Source organism: Electrona antarctica (genome assembly GCF_951216825.1).
Source record: "Electrona antarctica genome assembly, chromosome: 11".
Classification (NCBI taxonomy): Eukaryota; Metazoa; Chordata; class Actinopteri; order Myctophiformes; family Myctophidae; genus Electrona; species Electrona antarctica.
The window spans coordinates 16,482,055-16,507,308 of record NC_136792.1 but is presented as its reverse complement, the minus strand read 5'-3'; the positions used below and the strand labels follow the sequence as shown (position 1 = coordinate 16,507,308).

Genomic DNA, 25,254 nt, shown 5'->3' with positions numbered 1-25,254 from the left:
TCAGGGCCACAGTAATCTTTCTTAATGAAACCGTCAAGTTATTGGAGAATTTTTAAACTCTATTTGTCTCATCGTCGCGTGTGTGTGTGTGTGTGTGTGTGTGTGTGTGTGTGCGCGCGCACACACACACACACACACACACACACACACACACACACACACACACACACACACAGAGTCCATAGATACATTCAATTTAAACGGGATGATTGGCAGTCTATTTAAAGGCTATATGTGGTAACAACAATGCCATAAAGCATCGCTCTCTCTCTGTGCATAATTTCTTCTTTGTGTGTGTGTGCGCACGTGTCCGTGTGTCGGGTTGTGTGTAGATCTATTCATGTATAGGTGGAGGGTTAGGCTATAGTAGGCTTTCTGCCATGCATTGTGTGTGTGTGTGTGTGTGTGTGTGTGTGTGTGTGTGTGTGTGTGTGTGTGTGTGTGTGTGTGTGTGTGTGTGTGTGTGTGTGTGTGCGTGTGCGTGCATGCGTGCGTGCGCGTGCGTGTCTGTGTGAGTCCATAGATACATTAAATTTAAACGTGATGATTGGCAGCCTATGTAAAGGCTATATGTGGTTGCTATCAAGGGTAAATTAGCAGTGTTAAGGTAATTACTTCCAATCAAATGAAACCTACTTATAACAGGTGGGGGAGGAGGGGGGGCAGAAAGGGCTGATTTAATTACTCCTGCTTTAATCTCTCGTCGCTTTAATGTCAAACCTTTTCATTTTGACGAAGCAAAAGTGTTTCCCTCTGCAATGATGTCAAATGCATATGATATCTTATGATATCAGACCTTATAGACTTATAGATGTACTTATATTACCGGAAAGCAGTTTTAGTTCTAGTTTAACCAAAAAACTTTATTGAATACCGGTACTTAAAGCTGCAGTGTAGTGGTCACTGTTTCATACTTTGCTGCTCATTCTCTCTGTATACACTGTTCTATTCTGCAGTGTACAATATTGTAGCAGAAGATGAAGCAGCTTGTTATACATATCCAAGGCTCTGGCAGCCGATCCTTCTAAAAGAAATAACATATATATACACACGCGCGCACACGCACACGCACTATCTGAAAGGGGATGTCTATAGCTGCCAAGAATGGCAACTTCAAATGATTGATAGCCATTTGTTTTGCAGGCTTTAATACAACATAAACTCCCCAGTGATTCATCACCATTGTGAGGGTTTTCCAGGTTGTCTCTGCAAAGCTCACTAAAAATAATTCATTTTCTGCGAGCCACGAGCCAGGCGCTAATGTTAAATATTCATGTGGGTCCAGTCTAAATGATGTGGCCATTGGCACACAGTTAGAGCACACTCTGTGTGCAAGGGAGGAAATGTCAAGCTGTGAATAAATGAAAGCACTGAAGCCATATATTACCCTGCCATTGTGAATTTACTATGGCTGCCATTTTGCACGCCACTTCAAATAGATCTCCCTTTTAATCAATGCACTCTGTAAAACACTACGGAGCGTATTGCCACGTCGGCATAAACCCGGACTAGCCTATACTGTGTGTTTGTTTGCGTGCGTGTCTTTTTCCCGCCATTTCCGTTTGCAGGTTAATCCATTGAGACCTGGAACGCATCCATGTCACGTTAGCGTTTAACCACATTAACCATTAACCCATTTTGGGGCGGGAACCCCTTTTGGTGTTTTAAACATTGTTATAATTGAGCTATTGAAAAATAGCAGATCTACAAGCTCATAGCGCGCCACCGAGTGGCGCGCTATGAACTTGTAGATCTGCTATTTTTGAAAAATCATTAAAATGTGCCTCAAATCTTTCCGAAAATTGTCATGATTTAGAAAACTTTTTTTTTTAATTTCGACATCAGGCCTGAATGGGTTAATTCACCTCACGTATAGAAACAGAGCACTTTGTATTTCGTCTGCGATAGTGTTCGCCGTGTCAGATGAAACGACGAGACTATCAAAAGCAGAGAGTCGGTTTCCTCTCCTCAAAGCCAGTCAGCGCAGCGCGGGCGCCTTTTGTCACGTGTGATCAATATGACTCCAGATAACAAGTGCCCATGCATCTGTTGTGGCACGCTTTCTATTGACTGAGAACATCAATCCGTTGTGCTCTTCCCGAAGGCATCTCCACTGGATGGTATATGCAGATATGGATGAGACATTGTGTGGCGGTTGTACAGTAATTGTGTTGTGACTCACTCGGTGATGCTCGTCTTGATGGCGGTACAGTGCCAGCACAATGCAGAATGAAATTAACTGTGTTGAATATCCATTTAGGAGAACTCAAATATAGAAGGCAATGTCAGCAGCGTATATTGCGCCTCATTTCGATGTTGTGGGAGTTGGGAAATGGCCTTGTATTGACAGACACACTGGGAGGGTGTGCATTCTTTCACACACACACACACACACACACACACACACACACACACACACACACACACACACACACACACACACACACACACACACACACACACACACACACACACACACACACACACACACACACACACACACACACACACACACACACACACACACACACACACACACACACACACACACACACACACACACACACACACACACACACACACACACACACACAATTTCCTACAATCTCTGGCTAATGGGGCCTGGGGCTGGAGATGGTTCCATCAAGAAACCTCCCCCCCCCCCCCCCCCACACACACACACACACACTCTCTCTCTCTCTATATATATATATTTCTCTCTCTCTCTCTCTCTCTCCCTCTCCCTCTATGCCCCCCCCCCCCCCCCAGCTCACACACACATACCTGATTGATAGCAGTGATTTGACTGAGAAAAGGGAAATGGGAAATTGAAAAATGGTGGTAGAAGATTGGAAACAGCATGCTGATTATAAACTCTGTGAGGAAACAAAGGGGCGCCCCACTCAGCCCTTTCTCTTATAGCACCGAGGAAGCAGGTGTGTGTGTGTGTGTGTGTGTGTGTGTGTGTGTGTGTGCGCGTGTGTGCGTGCAGTGTGTGTGTGTGTGTGACAGGTGTCTGATTGAGGCGCGTGGAAGACATTGCAACTCCAAACAAATGGAGATGTTTATTGTCCCTGGATGCGGTTACATTTTGGGCTGATCGATGTGATTGTGAGTATTATGAGCAGAGGCAGCAAGAGAGAACAGGGGCCCAGGTGCTGCGGAGAGCGGAGCAGGACAAAAAAACACCCATGTGTTATTGTTGTGATAATCATAATACTCCATCAATGGAATTAATAGCATGTCGTCACCAAGGTCATCAGCCGTGCATCCCCATGGGTGCTGTATTTAAAATGTCTCATGTTGTAATAGAGCCTCTCTGTTGGAAGCAGATGTACAGGACTTACTGTATAAGACCACACAGATTTATTAACAACACAATGCTGTAATTCTTGCTGCTGGGGCTGGATGTTACTATTTATTTATTTTTTGCTGTAAGTCAAAGAGCAACAAACACATTCAGTCATTTAAAAACAATGCCTGTGTGGGCATCATCATTTATTATGGCCATTTCATATGTTATGTTGTGAGAGCATAACGTTTCAGCAGCATGAATTAGTCACAACATCCCCGTGCGGAGGCTTGGTTGTTCCCTGTAAATGAGGGAACATCTTGGCTTAGGCCTCAGTGATTTAATATTGTGGGAGTGCTTCCAGACAGTGAGCGGTGCTGCAGCAGCTGGCCCTTGACCTGCATCCACCTTACTGACCAGCTCCTTTCCACTGGGCAGGCTGGGACACTGACAAGTCTGTCACAAGCTTCTCCCAACGTCCTAATTACCTCTAAAAAGCACACACATCTGCACTCACAGACACAGTCCACGGTAAAACACATGCGCAGGCGCGCACGCACGCACGCAGGTGCATTAATTAATTCTCTGCATGAATGCTCACAGGCACATACACACATGCAATCGTACATGTCATGTGGTATGCATAATAATATGCATTTGTGCAAGTGTACTGTATGCACAGACATGAAATAATTTACAGTACGCACATTAACATGCAGTGTACATATACATAAATACATACTGATACACACATACAGTATATACACAACTAGAAAGTGGCACTCTGCAGCATGTATAATTCCACTTGACTTTGTTGCTTACCAAGGACTGTGTAAGTCATGGCTTGCAGCCATCAGGACCCGAGGTTGTGGGGAGAAATAGCGTTTCTACGACACACGTTCAACTTTGTTTGACCCCTGTGGGCAGAAGTGAAAGTGTGAGAGTTGTTGGATGTTTCGTTCATGAAGCCAATTACAGACAGTATGGAATACCAAAATGCTTTTGATGAATATTCAGCAGTCACATGACTGCTGAGATTCATGTATATCCCATTCTGGTCTCCGAATGGAGGCGTGGGTTCAAATCCCACTTCTGACACCATGTCGTGTTCTCTGTAATAAGGGAATATCCACACAGGTAACGTACTGTTCTGTTGGCTTTATTCACACACGGTACATACAAAGATCAAGTCATGTGACATCCTACCGCACCTATATGCTCTCTGGTTGTCATAGCAACACATAGAATCACACAGCATAGAATAGATATCACCACACAGTATACCTAATTTGGTAAAGATTGGTAAGAAAGCTAAATATTTCTGCAACAAACATAACAGTGACATTTGTTGTCCGTGTGGCGCCCCCTATGGTTCTAAGTGAAATTTATTTTGAATTGTCCATACTGAAAAATGTGGAAGCTAATAGCCAATGGAAAGCAATAATCTGTACGATTCTTCAGTTTAGCACATGACTCGAGAGATAATGTGTAGTGATTTTGTGTGAGTTTTTGGACAAAATCTTTTTGATTGAGGTTGAGATTGATACAAGAAATGTGATGCTATGATCATTCCAGTGGTTTGCGAGATTAGCGACACACACACAGATACGTACAGTAAGACAAGCACGTATACGTGCTCATAGTCACATGGATGTGCATGCACAGTTGCACACATATACAGTACACCTACATGCACACATCCACACCACAGCTTCCGTGAACATAGCTTGTGTATGCGAGTTCCTTTGCACATCGTATAACAATGACTCCAAAACCATGAGAATTTAGCACACAGAACACTTTCCCCAAAAGGCTTTTTTTTGGAGGGGGCGGCTTTGATTTGCAAAGCTCTGCATATTACGATGTGGGCCGTGTGAGTAGATGATTCAGACGCTCCGTCTCCTACCGTGCGGTACCACATTATGCACCTGTCATGGCTTTCTGTCCACCCAAGGCTGGGCTCCAAAGAGGCTGGGCCATGGATGATGTCTCTCAGAAGGAAATAGTCTAGTAGCCAGCCAGAGGCTGGATAGCTGCTGCTGATTGGCCAGGCCGTTTTGTGGCCGGGCATCAAGTCTGCCTGAGAGTTCCCAGATGGGAGCAGGAGGGGGGAACCCAGTGTACTCTCTGCTGCCCCATCTGGCGGAGTCAGGTTAAGCCCATAGAGCCCCATTGTGAACCCGGACATGTTGAGTACACCAAGGTTTTATGTTATAAATGTTTAGTATGGGTCCCCAGCATGTAGAAACTGCCGGATGCTAACTTGCATATGTTGAGCAATTTTCATAATTGGCATAATATGTGACCATACCAATTACAACCTATATAAGGCAAAATATTCAAAATTTCATCATGCTTTATGTAGCATGTGACATGTCAAACTAGGTTTTCATGATGCTGAATCCATTAGTTTTGCATAAAAACACTCATTGGGCTAAAACGGCCAATGCCGTCATCACAAATTGATGATGTCAGCACAAGTGGGCCAGGCCGTTTTAAGCCCAATGAGTGATTTTTTGCTAAACGAATGCTTGGAATGGATTCAGCATCATGAAAACCCCCTAGTCACATGCTAGATAAAGCATAATGAAATTTTGAATATTTTGCCTTCTATAGGTTGTTAATGGTATGGTCACATATTATGCCAATTATGAAAATTGCTCAAAATATGCAAGTTAGCATCCGGCAGTTTCTACATGCTGGGGACCCATACTAAACATTTATAACATAAAACGTTGGTGTACTCAACATGTCCGGGTTCACTTTTTGGCTACTAGGCTAAAAAACAAAAGAGTCATCGAAAGAATGACTGAATATGTCTGAATATAGAGGAGGTCAGAGGTTAAGCTTTCCCCGAGATCTGTTTTATGCAGCCATGTGCGGGTTTGTTGCACACTGCCATCCTGCTAACTGAACACAGTGGATGATCTTGTTGCACACTGCCATCCTGCTAACTGAACACAGTGGATGATCTTGCCTACAGCAAAAAAGGAATGTCTTTCTAGCTAGCAACAAAACTGACCAACTATGAGATATATTGGGCCATTTAAGTTATTGCCATTCCTGGAAATCTGTATGACTTTGAGTGCTTGAATAGTAATGCTTCTGAACGAGGCTCTTAGAAGGACACGGCTTGGTTGAATGCTGGATTCTGATTGGTCAATCGCTGAATTCAGCGGGGTGTTAATTCTTTTTTTATTTTCTCTTTAAAAATGTTATCCTATGATAAAAAATTTCACCCAGTGTCAATTATCTTGTATATAATAATGTTCTGGGCGCTAGACTCTCTCTGCCAACCTGCGGAGACTGACCTCGTGCTTCATTGCGGTGTAATTTCTTGATAATTTCTCTATATCAGACCACTGTCTAATCAAAGCCTCAGAGCACCTGCTGCGCTGCTTGGATGTTATGCTGTATCCAACATGACAGCCATGTAAAAATACTTGCACACATCTTTTCAGTTTTTACCTCAACCAAAAAAATACATGAATCGAACTTTGTTTGGTTGAAAAAAAATAACGCACTGTCGCAGCCACATCTGACGGTATGTCACTGTATTCTTCTGTACCATGACAACTTTATTAATTGTTTTTTGTCCTGAGAGATTAGAGGTTCTTCTTACAATGTAAATATTTTACACTAAATGGGAGATGACACTAAATGACACTGAGATTTGTTCCTATAACCTGCACCTGTTGTTCATCAACTGCTATACGTAGGTATAATATACTATGACAGAAAACATGCTACCTACCATATGTCCCTCGATCCAGGCACATGCACCGATATGGCTTAAGGGGGTTTGAGGCCCTGTCCTCGTGACCAATAAGTGCCCTTTTTTGTTAAGTCTTAATGGTATTTGCTTTGTTTTAATTGATCCATCAAATTTAAGGAAGGAAAAATACTCATCAATATAGTTCTACTTTCTTTCCCTAGGCACCAAATCTCTTTGCTAAAAATAGCAGATCTACTATACTGTATAAGCTCACATGCCGCAACGCGATACGATTTGAGCATGTACAGTAGATCTGCTATTTCTGCAGCATGTTCGCCCCAGAATTAGGGTTCAAGTGGTGGCCTAATCTGCTCTGAGTCAAACCAAGTGGTGGCCCACTCTGCTCTCAAACCAAGTGGTGGCCTACTCTGCTCTCAAACCAAGTGGTGGCCTACTCTGCTCTGAGTCAAACCAAGTGGTGGCCCACTCTGCTCTCAAACCAAGTGGTGGCCCACTCTGCTCTCAAACCAAGTGGTGGCCTACTCTGCTCTCAAACCAAGTGGTGGCCTTAGGCCTACTCTGCTCTCAAACCAAGTGGTGGCCTTAGGCCTACTCTGCTCTCAAACCAAGTGGTGGTCTACTCTGCTCTCAAACCAAGTGGTGGCCTACTCTGCTCTCAAACCAAGTGGTGGCCTACTCTGCTCTCAAACCAAGTGGTGGCCTACTCTGCTCTCAAACCAAGTGGTGGCCTACTCTGCTCTCAAACCAAGTGGTGGCCTACTCTGCTCTCTAACCAAGTGGTGGCCTACTCTGCTCTCAAACCAAGTGGTGGTCTACTCTGCTCTCAAACCAAGTGGTGGCCTACTCTGCTCTCAAACCAAGTGGTGGCCTACTCTGCTCTCAAACCAAGTGGTGGCCTACTCTGCTCTCAAACCAAGTGGTGGCCTACTCTGCTCTCAAACCAAGTGGTGGCCTACTCTGCTCTCAAACCAAGTGGTGGCCTACTCTGCTCTCAAACCAAGTGGTGGCCTACTCTGCTCTCAAACCAAGTGGTGGCCTACTCTGCTCTCAAACCAAGTGGTGGCCTACTCTGCTCTCAAACCAAGTGGTGGCCTACTCTGCTCTCAAACCAAGTGGTGGCCTACTCTGCTCTCAAACCAAGTGGTGGCCTACTCTGCTCTCAAACCAAGTGGTGGCCTACTCTGCTCTCAAACCAAGTGGTGGCCTTAGGCCTACTCTGCTCTCAAACCAAGTGGTGGTCTACTCTGCTCTCAAACCAAGTGGTGGCCTACTCTGCTCTCAAACCAAGTGGTGGCCTACTCTGCTCTCAAACCAAGTGGTGGCCTACTCTGCTCTCAAACCAAGTGGTGGCCTACTCTGCTCTCAAACCAAGTGGTGGCCTACTCTGCTCTCAAACCAAGTGGTGGCCTACTCTGCTCTCAAACCAAGTGGTGGTCTACTCTGCTCTCAAACCAAGTGGTGGCCTACTCTGCTCTCAAACCAAGTGGTGGCCTACTCTGCTCTCAAACCAAGTGGTGGCCTACTCTGCTCTCAAACCAAGTGGTGGCCTACTCTGCTCTCAAACCAAGTGGTGGCCTACTCTGCTCTCAAACCAAGTGGTGGCCTACTCTGCTCTCAAACCAAGTGGTGGCCTACTCTGCTCTCAAACCAAGTGGTGGCCTACTCTGCTCTCAAACCAAGTGGTGGCCTACTCTGCTCTCAAACCAAGTGGTGGCCTACTCTGCTCTCAAACCAAGTGGTGGCCTACTCTGCTCTCAAACCAAGTGGTGGCCTACTCTGCTCTCAAACCAAGTGGTGGCCTACTCTGCTCTCAAACCAAGTGGTGGCCTTAGGCCTACTCTGCTCTCAAACCAAGTGGTGGTCTACTCTGCTCTCAAACCAAGTGGTGGCCTACTCTGCTCTCAAACCAAGTGGTGGCCTACTCTGCTCTCAAACCAAGTGGTGGCCTACTCTGCTCTCAAACCAAGTGGTGGCCTACTCTGCTCTCAAACCAAGTGGTGGCCTACTCTGCTCTCTAACCAAGTGGTGGCCTACTCTGCTCTCAAACCAAGTGGTGGTCTACTCTGCTCTCAAACCAAGTGGTGGCCTACTCTGCTCTCAAACCAAGTGGTGGCCTACTCTGCTCTCAAACCAAGTGGTGGCCTACTCTGCTCTCAAACCAAGTGGTGGCCTACTCTGCTCTCAAACCAAGTGGTGGCCTACTCTGCTCTCAAACCAAGTGGTGGCCTACTCTGCTCTCAAACCAAGTGGTGGCCTACTCTGCTCTCAAACCAAGTGGTGGCCTACTCTGCTCTCAAACCAAGTGGTGGCCTACTCTGCTCTCAAACCAAGTGGTGGCCTACTCTGCTCTCAAACCAAGTGGTGGCCTACTCTGCTCTCAAACCAAGTGGTGGCCTACTCTGCTCTCAAACCAAGTGGTGACCTACTCTGCTCTCAAACCAAGTGGTGGCCTACTCTGCTCTCAAACCAAGTGGTGGCCTACTCTGCTCTCTAACCAAGCGGTGGCCTACTCTGCTCTCAAACCAAGCGGTGGCCTACTCTGCTCTCAAACCAAGTGGTGGCCTACTCTGCTCTCAAACCAAGTGGTGGCCTACTCTGCTCTCAAACCAAGTGGTGGCCCACTCTGCTCTCAAACCAAGTGGTGGCCCACTCTGCTCTCAAACCAAGCGGTGGCCTACTCTGCTCTCTAACCAAGCGGTGGCCTACTCTGCTCTCAAACCAAGTGGTGGCCTACTCTGCTCTCAAACCAAGTGGTGGCCTGCTCTGCTCTCAAACCAAGTTGTGGCCTGCTCTGCTCTCAAACCAAGTGGTGGCCTGCTCTGCTCTCAAACCAAGTGGTGGCCCGCTCTGCTCTCAAACCAAGTGGTGGCCCACTCTGCTCTCAAACCAAGTGGTGGCCTAATCTGCTCTCAAACCAAGTGGTGGCCCACTCTGCTCTCAAACCAAGTGGTGGCCTATAATCTGCTCTCAAACCAAGTGGTGGCCTACTCTGCTCTCAAACCAAGTGGTGGCCTACTCTGCTCTCAAACCAAGTGGTGGCCTATAATCTGCTCTCAAACCAAGTGGTGGCCTACTCTGCTCTCAAACCAAGTGGTGGCCTACTCTGCTCTCAAACCAAGTGGTGGCCTATAATCTGCTCTCAAACCAAGTGGTGGCCTACTCTGCTCTCAAACCAAGTGGTGGCCTACTCTGCTCTCAAACCAAGTGGTGGCCTACTCTGCTCTCAAACCAAGTGGTGGCCTATAATCTGCTCTCAAACCAAGTGGTGGCCTACTCTGCTCTCAAACCAAGTGGTGGCCTACTCTGCTCTCAAACCAAGTGGTGGCCTATAATCTGCTCTCAAACCAAGTGGTGGCCTACTCTGCTCTCAAACCAAGTGGTGGCCTACTCTGCTCTCAAACCAAGTGGTGGCCTACTCTGCTCTCAAACCAAGTGGTGGCCTACTCTGCTCTCAAACCAAGTGGTGGCCTACTCTGCTCTCAAACCAAGTGGTGGCCTACTCTGCTCTCAAACCAAGTGGTGGCCTACTCTGCTCTCAAACCAAGTGGTGGCCTACTCTGCTCTCAAACCAAGTGGTGGCCTACTCTGCTCTCAAACCAAGTGGTGGCCTATAATCTGCTCTCAAACCAAGTGGTGGCCTACTCTGCTCTCAAACCAAGTGGTGGCCTACTCTGCTCTCAAACCAAGTGGTGGCCTACTCTGCTCTCAAACCAAGTGGTGGCCTACTCTGCTCTCAAACCAAGTGGTGGCCTACTCTGCTCTCAAACCAAGTGGTGGCCTACTCTGCTCTCAAACCAAGTGGTGGTCTACTCTGCTCTCAAACCAAGTGGTGGCCTACTCTGCTCTCAAACCAAGTGGTGGCCTACTCTGCTCTCAAACCAAGTGGTGGCCTACTCTGCTCTCAAACCAAATTGTTTTTCCCTATCAATCAATTTACTGTATACATACATCTTATCTGGAAAGCACCACATCCCTCCAGCCACAGTTTGGTTACAGTGAATGATATATCACTCAGGTAGACAGTGTGTTAATTAGGAAACCAAAATAACATTTAATTACATTTCATGATATATGTACAATATATCAACACAATCTATTCATTAGCTCGGTAAGACGATGTAATTCCGTCATTACTAGCCTGTGTACTCTTGAGCAACGTCTCCTGCACGATGTTGTCTCCACCATGCAGGAGATCCGAATTTTTTTTGAACCAGGTAGTTTTGTTTTGTACAGTATAGTCAGTGATGGGGGAGTGCTTTTTTTTTTTTTGCTTGAGCGACAGCTGCAGTGGTGGAAAAAGTACTCAAATGTTTTACTTAAGTAAAAGTACCAATACTGCAATGCGAAGTACTGTATACTACTTGTATACTATACAAATCATTTGAAAATATTGTGACGCAATGTGAGTTTGTAGATCGGCTATTTTCAAACAGCTAAAGTAGGCCAGTGAAGTCGTGCATGTTTTGTAATAATAATACAAAATATAATAATAATAAAGAATAATTAAGAATCTACAAAGTAAACAGTGACTAAAGTTTTTAAAAATTGTAGAGTAGAAATAAAGGTAGAAAATGGAAATGGAAATTCCTCAAAGTTGTACTTAAGTACAGTACTTGAGTCCATGTACTCCACCACTGCCCAGCTTCCCCCATTTTCACCTACAGTATGGTTAAGTCTGTCTATGGTTTTTAGAAATATGACTAAATAACATTTGATTCATTGGAACAAAGTTTCAGCCCAACCAAGATGATTTCTATAGTAAATCTCACAAATACAGAGCAATTTAACACATTAAGTGGGAATGCTTATAGAAATCCCCAATTACTGTACATATGGGCGGCTGTGGCTCAGGAGGTAGAGCAGGTCGTCCAATGATTCCTGGGTCGGCGGTTCGAAGTGTTTCTTGGGTAAGACACTGAACCCTACATTGCCTCCAATGAGTTGGTCGGTGTGAGTTTGCCACCATTGGTGTGTGAATGTGGGAAGTGAGGAAGCTGGCATCGACTGTTCGCCGCTTCACCTCCCAATGTATGAATGAATGAATAAAGCAATTTGAGCACTTGGAAAAGCGCTATAAAAATGCAATTCATTTTTATTATTACATATAGTTTACTTACAGGAGAGGGGAACATCTTTGGCAGCTCTTGTAAGATTATTGATTAACATGTCTCAATCTGCTCAGGGGAGGAATTAGTGTTAATAATCCCTGTGGTGTTTTAGATAGGTGTTTTCATGGATATCTCACAGGCAGGTACGCAGCAAAATGTGTTAATTTAACTCCGATAGTTAATTTAAGCTCGCTGCGAGAGATAAATGAATTCTCTGCAGGATCTTGCTGTGCAGATACCTGCAGGATTGAGCTGTACTGTGGTGGTGGCTGAGAATAACAAAGGCAGAGAGGTTGTTGAACGGAATCAAAATGAAGGAAAACAATAGTTGGATGGCGCAATCCTACATTATTTTTTCAGTATTATAATGGAGGTCATACCGTTTTCGGTGCGCTTTGGGAAACAGGAATTAGCATGCTGCGGACATCACTTTCTGAACAGGTAGCAAATTAGTGGATAGACGTACGTACACACACGCGCACACACACATGCACGCACACACACGCACCCCCCCCCCCACACACACACACACACACACACACACACACACACACACACACACACACACACACACACACACACACACACACACACACACACACACACACACACACACACACACACACACACACACTAATGAATATGCATGGCAGACAGCCTACTATAACCTTCCACCTATACATGAATAGATATACACACAACCCGACACACGGACACGTGCGCACACACACGCAGAGAAGAAATGATGCAGAGAGAGAGAGAGAGAGAGAGAGAGAGATGCTTTATGACATTGTTGTTACACAGACATCAGTCTTCTGAAATATTATTCTGGCTCATTGACTGAAAAATAGCTTAGCGTAGATTCAACAATGAGTTAAACGAATGCCGTACTGTTGAATAGCTTGGTAAAACACTTAGATCTTCATTCCCTTTACAGTCTATTGTGCACCACAAGAGTCAAGAATCATCGGTTTCTAAGTGTTCACAATAACTGCATTTCTGACATTAAATGCAGCATAACTTGTCTATAGAAAGCAGAAACGTTCCACTTCTACATGTCTGGGCATCATATTCTGGCTCACTCTACAGAGCCTGTGAATGGGATGAGTAGGCTATAGTAAAGGGATAGGAGTGGAGGAGACAAGGGCAGACATTATTTGGAGGACGGGTTTGTCTGCCTGCTCTTATCCTGCGTGATTGACAGATTGGTGCAGTGGCCGCACTCGCACGAATGGCATCACACGCATTTCCCCTGAAATCTGTCTATCAATGCTGTCTAAGCAGAGCGACAGGCATGACATCTAATCACAGGCGAGCTGGCACCTCATAACTCCTACCTAATGTGCTGCAGGTACGGCGGGGCGGCAGGGGAGCAGCGCAGACACGCCACCTCAATGCTATTTATAGCACTCTCTCCGAGGCCACCAGGAGAAAGTGGATCATACTGGGGGGTTAGGGATGGTGTCACCACCGTCTCTCTGTTAAGATACTTGTCTCTGTTGACGAGCTTGTTACACACCGAGCCAGAGGCCGCCAGCAGTGTTATTGCTGCAATTCTCTGCAAAATGTAGTTAATTTAATACAAGCAACAACATGAAGAGATTTTTTATTGTTTAGTAACGTCAGGGGCTGCTTTAAGCTAATCAAAATCCTCACTAACTCCACCAGGCTGAAGGTTCTAGGTTTGAACATTGTTTTTTCATTGTGTGTGTGTGTGTGTGTGTGTGTGTGTGTGTGTGTGTGTGTGTGTGTGTGTGTGTGTGTGTGTGTGTGTGTGTGTGTGTGTGTGTGTGTGTGTTTGTGTGTCTCTGTATTGATTCAACTATATTGAATCGCGCGCCTCGTATGCAGTGCATGGCCTTTGTTGGTATACGTACTGTATACTGCCTGGACATTGTTTGGAATTTATTCTCCATCGTGTGTGATTTGTTGTCAGTTATCACTTCTGTCCTGTGGGGGATTGCTGACACATGAGAATGCACAAAGTAGTATAACAAGGACATATGCCATGCACTGCACTCTTATTACGCTAACAATGACAACTGAGACAGCCCTTCACTACCACATGCTGTAGGCCACCTCACATCGCATTCATACCTATGTCTTTCACAGGGCAGACAAAAGTAACAAAGTGGAAGTCTGTGTCAGTTGCTAACATGATAAAAATGGTTTGTGAGAATCACAATGCAGAAGGGTGTGCAGTGAGGGGGGTTCATGAATGTGGTAGGCACTGAATGATAGAGGCCATTCCCCAGTGGATAGGCCCCGAGCACTGCTGCAAGGGAACATGCCAGTCTCCCATGCCCCGTGAGATGCCGGTCTGAGCGGGCACTGTTCCAAACGGGTGCTCTCCTCTCCAGCGTGCATTTGTGCCCCAGGGGAGTGTCTCCAAGCAGGGGCTCCCCTAGCACAGGGCTGGCTGGAATCTCAAACAGAGACAAGGAGCAAAAACAAAGCCTGGATGTTCCTCGTGCTGTTGCATCGACAGCGCAAAATTGCGGAACAAAAAACTTTGTTTGATAGGCTGTAGATCTGGGGGGGGGGGGGGGGGGGGGGAGTAGAAGAATGCATAGCTGGTGTTATATAAATTTAATGATCATCTGATGCATTTAAGTATAAAGTATTTAAGCATTACTAGATGGATCCCATGCACTTATAACATAAAACATATAGCATTGAATTGTGGGTATGTGCTTATTCTGTCTGCTTACAACCTGTCTTTTCTCTTTCTCTCCACCTTGCCTGCAACACAACAGGAGCTGCTGAAACCATGACAGGTACAGTCTGTTTGCTGCTCACATTATACAGTTTCTGTCTGTTTCCATTGACTGAATGTTTATCTCTGTCTGTCCTTCATCCATGATTGATATTTACATGAGGTTACCATACGGTGTGTGAGAATACGGTGAAGTGTTCAAAGTACTGTCGCTTCTTATTCTGTATCAGTCTACTCTCTTCAGGCATCAAGGGATAATGTGAATGTGATGTGAATTATTAGTTATGGACTATATTTCTGTAAGACGAATTCCACAGACCTTATTATATCTGAAAAGAAGAGAGCCGTCCTCAAACATTTCACAAAAACTACCACCCAATATCACACCATGACATCAAGGACATAGGCTACATGCCACCACCTCTGGCCACATGACAAAGTCGAATGGACACACACGTGCGCATGCACGCAAGCGCGTGCGTGCGTGCGTGCGTGCGTGCGTGCGTGTACGTGAGTCTGTGTTTGTCTGTTCATATCCAATCTCACAAACCAGCGCTTCTTTTCTTGCGCTTCTTTTCTTGTGAACTCATAATCTCAGAACTGAGATTAGGAGTTCAATCCACATTATGGAGTTCCACACTGACATCATCAATATTACATCGTCGACATGACATCACAGATCCACAGGGAAACCCTGCCGTTATTAGATATATCTTGTTTGATGCTATGAGTCGAGAGAGCATCATTAGACAAGATGGAATGTGGAACTTGCAACAGAGTTTGTGTTTTGAACACGAAAGCCAGGGAATCAAATGAGTGGTTTCTGAAACTTGTGAAACCTCCACAAGCATAGGAAAGAAAATTAAGCACTAATTATGTCCACCAAATGTCTTGTGCAAACTGCCATATGCCAAGGAAGTAAATCCCAGAATAGCTTTTGCATATTATTTGTGTGTGTGTGCGAATATTTTTCCCACATTTTGTAAATTCATAATCGCAGTGTATCAGTGTCAGTGTGACATGATCATCAACATGATGTGATCCACAAAGAAGCCATGCCATTATTGGATCCTGTCCCGTTTTGTTTACTCATGAACATCTTTGGTGCAGAATTGTATCACGAGGACCAAACTGTGGAAGAGATTGATATAGCAGTGAATAGGGAGCATCAGGGAGCGAGAAAAGGGGACATTTCCTTGTTAACAAACACTATATTTGTCATGCTGCTATTGTTCGCTGAAAGGACAACGCTACTGCAGACAGCAGTGACTCAGGGGAGAGGGGTCAGAGTGCTCTTTTTGCTGCCCTTTTCTGTCTCCTGTCTTTTGTTATGAAAACAACAGGGGAACACGTTGAAAGGGAGAAGGAACTTGGTTTAATGTGTTCTAACCCAGGGGTTCTCAACGTTTTTGGCCGGGGACCCCCGAAAATGCTTTGGCAACGTCTCGGGACCCCCGCCCCGCCCCGCCCCGCCCCAATATAAATTGACTGCTACAATAACCTTAAACCATTTTGGGCGGGAACCCCTTTTGGTGTTTTAAGCATTGTTATAATTTAGCTATTTAAAAATAGCAGATCTACAAGCTCATAGCGCTACGAGCTTGTAGGTCTTCTATTTTTGAAAAATCGTGAAAAACAAATAAAGAAAATAAATCTTTTTTTTTTTTTTAATAATTTGGGGACCCCCTAAAATTATTTGGCGACCCCCCGAGGGGTCGCGACCCACGGGTTGAGAACCCCTGTTCTAACCTATATGGATGATGGACCTTATAGGCTATAGACCAGTTTTGTCAACATTTGATAAAATTTGCTAGAGATGGGGCTGTTTTGCATTTTGAATAGAGCTTATGTCAGACACAAGATTGTATATCTCCTCAGACAGATCTCTGAAGGCCGTCCCTTAATGTTTCTTTCAGTATGTTGTGATGCAGGGACAGGAGGGCAGCCATGTGTAGAAGATACAGGCACTTTACTCTCCCAGACAGCTGCTGGAATGAGTGTGAATTTATCAGCCAGTCATCTGTGCCATGCCTCTGCCCACACCTCAGCTCCCCATCTCCACCCTCCCACCACCCAGAATTAATGACTGCCTCTCCTCATTTGCACCCAATCACGACCGGGATGCCAAGGCAATTGAAACTGTTTACTCCGATCGCAGAAAACCCTCCATGTTCCACAACGTGGCCTGTTTTCACTTTGATGCAATTGCTAATCACAGTGATGTTATTTATGTGTGTTTTGAATTGGAGATGAGCCTACAGTATGCTGGGACATTGGAGGGGGACCAACTCTGCTTTAGGGGTGCAAAATCTTATGGAGAATGTATCTATCTCTCGGTCCAGCAGATTGGGCATGGAATAACCTTGCTTCTTTGAGGCTGCTGCATGTTGCTGGTGTGACTGCCAGTACCAAATGTATTTCTTTTAACATCACTGACATAATACAGACATCAAAAGATTTCCACAGAGCTTTTGGCTCCCCTGCTGTTTTGTTTGAGTTCAAGTATAGCTGGTTGAGCTTCACTGCTCCAGCACGCTTGGTTTCATTGCACACTTCTGTGTACATTTCATGCACTAAAACAAACATCAATTTGATTGGGTGCTAATCACTGAGCAAAGCTTACATTTACATATTTCTCTTTTTATGGTCCACTGTCTCCTTGAAATTAAAACTGAAGCTTACAGCTTTAAACACTAATGGCCTGGTGTGTGGTTTTCGGACATGTTTTCACCCATTACACTCTTTGTGTCAACGAACCAATATCTGCCTCTGGCCGCTATGGGGAATGAAATGGATTGTTCATTGCAGTAGACAGGTCTGAGGAGCTTTCCTCCAGAGGAGGTTCATTTCTTATTACTTGCACAAGCAAGTACTGCGATCGGCTGGGTATGTATGTCGGGGTATGTACTGTATGTGTCCTCCCTTGTTTAACAAATTTCGGGTGGGAACCCCTTTTGGTGTTTAAAGCATTCTGTTCTACTTTAGCTATTGAAAAATAGCAGATCTGCAAGCTCATAGCGTGGCACCGAGTGCCGCGCTACGAGCTTGTAGATCTGCAATTTTTTTTTAAATCGTGAAAAATGTGGCGCAAATCTTTGAAAATATATTCTTTCAGAGCGAACGTTTTTACTCAAATCGTAGCTTCCAGGGGCGTCCCTGGAACAACATATTTTCAGATAAGTCTGGGGGTCCTTGACATGAAATATTGAGCACCACTGATATAGAAACATAGGTATTTCAGAAAACTGTCATGATTTAGAAGACATTTTTTTAATTTCGATGTCAGGTCTAAATGGGTCTAAAGACCGTAGACCAATCAGGGACCAGCATCATTGGGTTACGTCACCATCAACAGCCAATAGGGGACCACCATTCTTGGTGACGTACGTAACTAAGGTACGTTTCAAGGTTGGTATATAAGGTCAATAAGGGGTCTAAAGGATTTAGAACACCAGTTGTATTAGACATTAGTTAGTAGCACTCAAAGTAGAGACAAAGTGGAGACCATGCCAGTGGTGAGCGCATCTCATGGCATGCTCTGCTTGTGCACAAGTAGGCCATACCATACATGGCCTACTTGTGTGCAAGGCGCAAGTTGGCAGCTCGACAGAGTGCATTTCTATAGTTGCTTTCTGCGCTCACAGAGATCATTTTTGTCAAGTGTTCCTTTGGCTGTCTATTCCAATTATCACCCTCAGATACAACATGTGCCCCCCCCCCCCCCCCTACCATGTTGTAAATGTCAAAACAGACAGGTGTCTAACAACCAGTGTTGACTACCTTTTTTCACTGACGAAAACTAAACAATAACTAAGCTATGAAGACTAAAACTATAAGACTAAATATGCCAACAAATAAAAAGTAGACTAAAATGTTAGGGGCGGTTGTGCTCGGGTGTTGCGCTCTGAAAATGGGAGATCTGCAAGCCTGTAGATCGGCTATTTTCAGCATGCAACCAAGTGTAAAATCTGCCATTACGACGCCATCAAGGCCAGACAAAAACATTTTTTTGTCGACAAAATCAACTGTAGATGTAGCTTAAAATCTTATATTTAGTCGACTAAAACTAGACTAAATCTAAAACATTTCAGATGACTAAAATATGACTAAAACTAAAGGAAAATGTATCCAAAAGACTATGGCTAAAACTAAATCATAATTTGTTGTCAAAATTAACGCTTCTAACAACTCAGGCATGCAAATGAGCTCATACTTTTTCCTTGAGCCATAGCCTCGTGCCTAAACATTACAATATAAACTTATATTTATACTAATATTTATACTTAAATATTTTAAAATAGTGTCAATCTACATCGACACATTGTGAGCTTGTAGATCGGCTAATTGAACTATTTTTAAATGTTTTTCAAAATAGAAAAAAACATTTAGGCATAAGGGCTCTTCTGCTGGCTTGAATCTGAGGTGTTTAAAAGCCTTTTGCCAACCTTCATATTTTTATTTTTTTCTGTTTTTCTTCTCTTTTTTTGGCCTGTACCAGATAAATATAGCATCAAGGTGACTTTTTACACTCTTCCCTCCTTCACCTGGAACGAAGGCAGGAAACAAAAGCATTTTGTCTGTGAAAACCGGAGGGGTGTAGTGTAGTGTTGAGTTGTAATGATGAGGTCTGAGAGCTGTCAGTGTCATCGCTGCCAAGGTGCAGAGTCTGGCTCCGTGGCTGAGAGCACCGTGGCTCCTGGAGACAGACAACAGAACCCGCTGAGCACACATTGGTCACATGGAACCTCAGATGGGGGGCTCTGATAAAGCTTAACCACCACAAACTGCATCCAGCCACTCATCTCCCTTATCGTGTCTCTCTCTCTCTCTGTCTGTTTCTCTGTCTAGACAGAGAAACAGACAGAGAGAGAGAGAGCGCTGTCTGTCTGTCTGTCTGTCTCTCTGTCTGTCTCTCTCTCTCTGTCTGTCTCTCTCTCTCTCTTTCCTTTGTTTCTCAACCTTCTGCCCAAATTGTCTACGTATCACCCTGTCTTATCGGCACATTCTTTGCCTCTCTGTGGGCAGTGGAGCTTGCAGCCCATCTGGCAGTGACTCACAGGGCCTACTCCAGAGCTGGGGGAGATCAATAGTGACAAACATTGCACAGAGCTCTTATATTAGAGGGATTAGACATGGCAAACAGACAGGTTTAATATTATTAGTTTTTTTGATCTAGGATCTGTTCACATTATGTTTACAACTAAGGTGTATGCCTCTTGTCTCTTTTGCAGGAGGGTATAGGACATAATTATCAAGACTTTGTTGCATGCACACCAGAAATAGCCGATCTAGAAGCTGGATGTAACGCATTGTGAGTTTGTAGATCGGCTATTTTCTGTGCACTGCAGTATCGTATGATGAATCAGATTCTCTGCTGTATTAGGCTACATGTACTTGTTGTGCCAGGTGTTTGAAAAGCATCTACATTCACTACTACCGTAGTGGACACTAGGGCTGTCACAATTCGCCTAATCCACGATTCGATTCAAAAATCGATTGTAAGGTCACGATTCGATTCGATACGATACGATATTCGATACGATTCAGTCGATATTTTTAAAAACCTCGTATTTTCAGCACAGAGCGCTATATGATTATTAATTTCGGCTAATGTTTTGATTTGTAAAGAAAAACACTTTTATTTGACTAATAACACATGAGAATGAGAATGACCAACAATATAAACTTTGGGTTTTATGCCCTAACATCATTTTAGATGTTTCTTTAAGATGATGAGATGACAACATTATTGTTAAGCTCTACTTTAAGTAACTAAATAAAATAAAAGTAAGTAAATAATTGGGCTGGGACTTTATTACTTTATTGGGGGGGGGGCACTAAGAAGAAGGAAGGGGCACTAAGAAGAAGGAATGAAATCAATAAAAACAGTGGAATCTAGCTGGGAGTTTTGGAAGGTGCAGTTGAGGCAGCAATTCCTGAACAGTGGAACATTAGAAAACATATATTTTGCTTCAGAGGACATAACATCCATAACAGATTTACCAATACCAACATTTTATAACTCCTACTTGGAGTCGGGATAGGTGGAGGAACATTATCGATGCATTATGCCCCATTGGGGGCGAAGAGCATAAGTAAGTACTTGGAGTCGGGACTCGGGACTAACATTAGCCCCACATGATGGAACCTCTCACTCCCATAGAGTTGTAAAGGAGCTCACTCTTCTATAATGTAGCAGCCTCTCAGGGAGAGCTTCCATGGGGCTGGACTGGCGTTAGCCTCCACGCCGGCTGCGTCAGCATGTCTCACACCGAACACAGATTTGTTCGCGCTGCAGTGATATTATGCTCGTCTCGATGCGAGACACGCCGAAGCAGCATAGCGTGTAAACCAGCGTCAGTCCAAACTCCAGGCAGCCCCATATGGAACGTGTCACTCTGCTATTGTACACAACTATATGCTTTTATCTACACTTTTCATCCGTTTTTAAATCTAAATGTCCCATCCACGGGACAAAAGCGATATAAACGGCTTCTTCATTGAGTGAATTTGGCTTTTGTTGTTGTCTGCTCTCTGCTGACTGCATGCAATGAGCTACAGGCTGCTTGGTGCACCGTTGTATCCGGTCCGACTGGCTGAAACTCGACCCGTGAGAAACGTTCCGGGGTGAAAAAACAGACGGATGTGCGCATGTAATAAAATATCGCGAGTCGGCTCGTGATTTGGATATATTATCGAACGTCAATTTCGATTCGATTTCGAACACCGAAACGTGAAGCCGTGCGCTGATTTTTAATTAGATGTTCATAAAGGAGAGCTTTCTGCACCTGGCAGTTATGACTCGTCATTCTTGTTTTTTCCTATACTTTGCCCATGTTGTCCACCCACCCCTACCCCCCGAGTTCAGTTAGAGGCCACTGTGTTCTGCAGTCTGTACTGCTGAACAAGGAAACTCGCCCCTCCAGTAATCTTGTTCCATTTTGCAGACGTTCAGGGACCATGGTGTAAATCTAGTTGAAGTCTGAATGAAAGTATAATGTAGCAGAACATTGCGAACATTTGTGTGTGTTCATCAAGGTTATTCATTATTAACTAACTATAAAAACGAAACTTCTAAATCTAGAAAACATTTTCAAATTAAAATAGAAGCAAGGCTTACAAAACTATCTAAAACTAACTAAATGTATTGAGAAAATGTCTTTTGAGCTGCGCAAGGTTTAAGCCCTGTTGTCAACATCTTTTACGAAATCTTCAAAAAGAGTCAAAATAGCAAATTTCCAGTCTTAGGTTACAATGCATTGTGAATGCAACACATTGTGAGTTTGTACACCGGCTATTTTCCACACACTGCACCGTCATATTACAAAATATGAATCAGGCATAAAATTATCTACTGTAGCTGCTACATTTTAAAAACTATTCTTTGTCTGTGTTGTAAAGATGAAGGTCAAAACCTGGCGACGGATAATGTGTCGGTGATCGAGGGAGAAATGGCCACCATCAGCTGCCGAGTGAAGAACAACGATGACTCAGTGATCCAGCTGCTCAACCCCAACAGACAGACCATCTACTTCAAAGACGTTAGACGTAAGTGCCAACACATGTTCACAAGAGGACGCCACCACGGCCGTCTGTCACTATGTTCTGTAATCACTGTCTCATTCACCCGCCATGTCTCCAGCTCTCCCATATGAAAGAAAGAATGACGATATTGACATCACGTCTAACGGTATCAGATGGCTCTTACATAGCTTTAGGTCAGATTGTAAACGTATCATACCATCTGTCCTTGACTTACGCAAGTCATTAAGCTAGGATTGGATGGAGATTAATATGAGATAATGTGCAGCATAATGGGAATACTTGCGTGTCCTTGTCATTATTAGATGTTATGATAATCTCTTAGATTATCGGGAAATTTGACATTTTTCCTCTCTATTTTTCTATGTTTTATCTGAGCCCAGATACAAGGTAAAGAAGAAATACATTGGTGTTTTGTATGTTTGTTACTTACCACTTAACCCCATAACCTTCTAAATTATTTGAAGATAGCCGATCTACAAGCTTACTACATGGTGTGACAGGTTGTGGGTGTGTAAATTAGTATTGAACAGCGTTGGGCAAGTTACTTTTAAAAAGTAACTAGTTATAGTTATAGCGCTAAAAAAGTAACTAGTTATTTCACTTTGCGCAACGTGGGTAATTTAATTACCCAATTTAAATCACAGTAACTATAACAGCGTTGGTGGCCGAACGGTTTGCGGAGCGGTCTTGATACCGGAAGGTCGCCAGTTCGTATCGCCAGACCGGCACGTTAAAATTACCACCGCTGAAGTGCCCTTGAGCAAGGCATTGCACCACTACCATGAAATGTTCTATGAGCAGGGCCTGGCTGTAAACAAGTATCTGATGCTTAGTCCAGAAAAGGTAACTATAGTTACGTTATTAGTTACCGCAAAAAGTAGTTAGTCCCAACACAGGTATTGAAATGGCCAACATTGGGACACCAGGAGCGGTTAACACATTGACTACATACATGTAATCCGCTAAACCCACATTTTGTTCCATTGTCTTTCCCTGCGTAATACGCTAAACCCACTATTTGTTTTATGTTTAATTCGGCGTTGTTTGATGATTATCATAAAAATCCGCCTTTGTCGCGGACATCGTGATGATGCTGACGCGTTATGATGACGTAACCGGAAATCGACTTATAAACTGACTTGCAAGGGGTTCTGGGAAACTGAGTCCAATGCAAGTGAATGAGGGTGCAAGGGACAATCTTGGCTTTGTTGTTGATCGCGTGGAGGAAGTGGGTTATGTGTCGACTGGGGAACAAACGATTTGACTATTTTCAGCCGGATTTCCATCATAAGGAGTTAGAATTTGACGCCTCAAAGGTAACTTTAAACAACGGCAGTCAACGTAACATGTTATTTTATGAATTACAACAATAAAGGTTTAACGTGCCTGAGGAGTGGGAAATAATATGCTCCATTTTCTCTCCAGAAAAGAGCACAATTGAGATCCTGTGTGCACATTTTTCATGCTTGCTTTCTGAAAGTAATGTGTGTGTTTTAGTGTTATATCCACTGTAAGGCTCACAGTGTACACAGTACATGCTTCAGTGCCAGTTGCACAATCCCCAGTCTGACATCAAAATACCCCGCAAACCACTCATCTATTCTAAAAATGTATCAGTTTATTTTTTATTACACCAAGCAACCATCTCTTCACCAGTGCAGCACGTAGTTGGACATAGTGTACAGTACGTTTAGCAAACATTTCAGTTTCCACCACGTTATTCCATTGAGATAAAGTAGTAGTTTTGAGTTGACTTACAACTTGTGATAGGCAGCGAAGGTCTTCTTGGCCTGTGGTTGACGTTAGAACAGTGTTTCTGCAATAGGGCCCTGTGAACCCCATGGTAATGCTATTCTGGGCATCAGTTCCTGGAGGACTGCTGCTCTGTGGGGACCCCCCTCCCCCCTACTCCCCCCCTGCCAGTTGCATTGTTACCTGTCAACGGGGCCTCTCTGCACAGAGACAGCTCTTTGTACACCAGGAGGTAAACAGTAGCGACACACACACGCGCACGCGCACGCGGGCGCGCACGCACAAATTGTATACTAAACACTGCAGAACAAAATGATGCAGCTTCACGGTGTCAGTACAGGTTCTGCTTGGTCAAACAAAACAAATGTATTTCACACACACACACACACACACACACACACACACACACACACACACACACACACACACACACACACACACACACACACACACACACACACACACACACACACACACACACACACACACACACACAGGCCAGTGACATCTGTAAGGATGATTAGTGGGAATATACACAAATAATACTTAAACTAACAATGTTTATCGAGGCCTGGGGAGCGTTTTTTCAAATGCATGTTTGCATGCTATCTAATGTAAACTCAAAGGTTATATAGGACTGGTCAGCGAACTGTACACATTGACATTACATATTCATGGAGTCCTTTGTCTAACATCTGTTTCTATCATTGACCATTCTACACTAGTATTACCGGTAATGCATTTTAGAAATCCAGGTACGGAAAGAAGTAGGTTCAAGTTTTGTGTTGGTGAGAAACAACTGTACAAAACGTTTCAGTTAAATGAACGTATCCAAAAACGGGCAATACGATTATTTTTGGTACTCCATAAATATGCAACAATTCCAGCATTTAAAGGAGACATGGGGTGGGACTCCTGTGAAGCCAGCATGGAATGCCTCTGGAATGGGCTGCTGGGTCTACCAACCAGTAGGGTGGCTATAGCCAAATATTTTATTGGGACCTGTCTGTAGAAGGGGAATGGGTCTCTGAAATATTGGATTTATTACAGGAATGTGGTCTGGAAGAACAGTACTTCCAAAGAATCACTGTGAATGTGGAGGAGT

The 25,254-nt window shown here is 44.1% G+C and overlaps 1 protein-coding gene across 1 annotated transcript in view; it reads left to right on the top strand.

Moving 5' to 3' along the window:
- Positions 1-25,254, top strand: part of cadm1b (cell adhesion molecule 1b) — a gene marked incomplete at both ends in the record, with an annotated part of 170,674 nt that overhangs the window by 90,248 nt on the left and 55,172 nt on the right. Inside the window, 2 exons of the mRNA XM_079515085.1 lie at positions 14,893-14,913; positions 22,254-22,400. Coding sequence (XP_079371211.1) covers positions 14,893-14,913; positions 22,254-22,400 — 168 coding nt within the window. The remainder of the gene's footprint in view (positions 1-14,892; positions 14,914-22,253; positions 22,401-25,254) is intronic.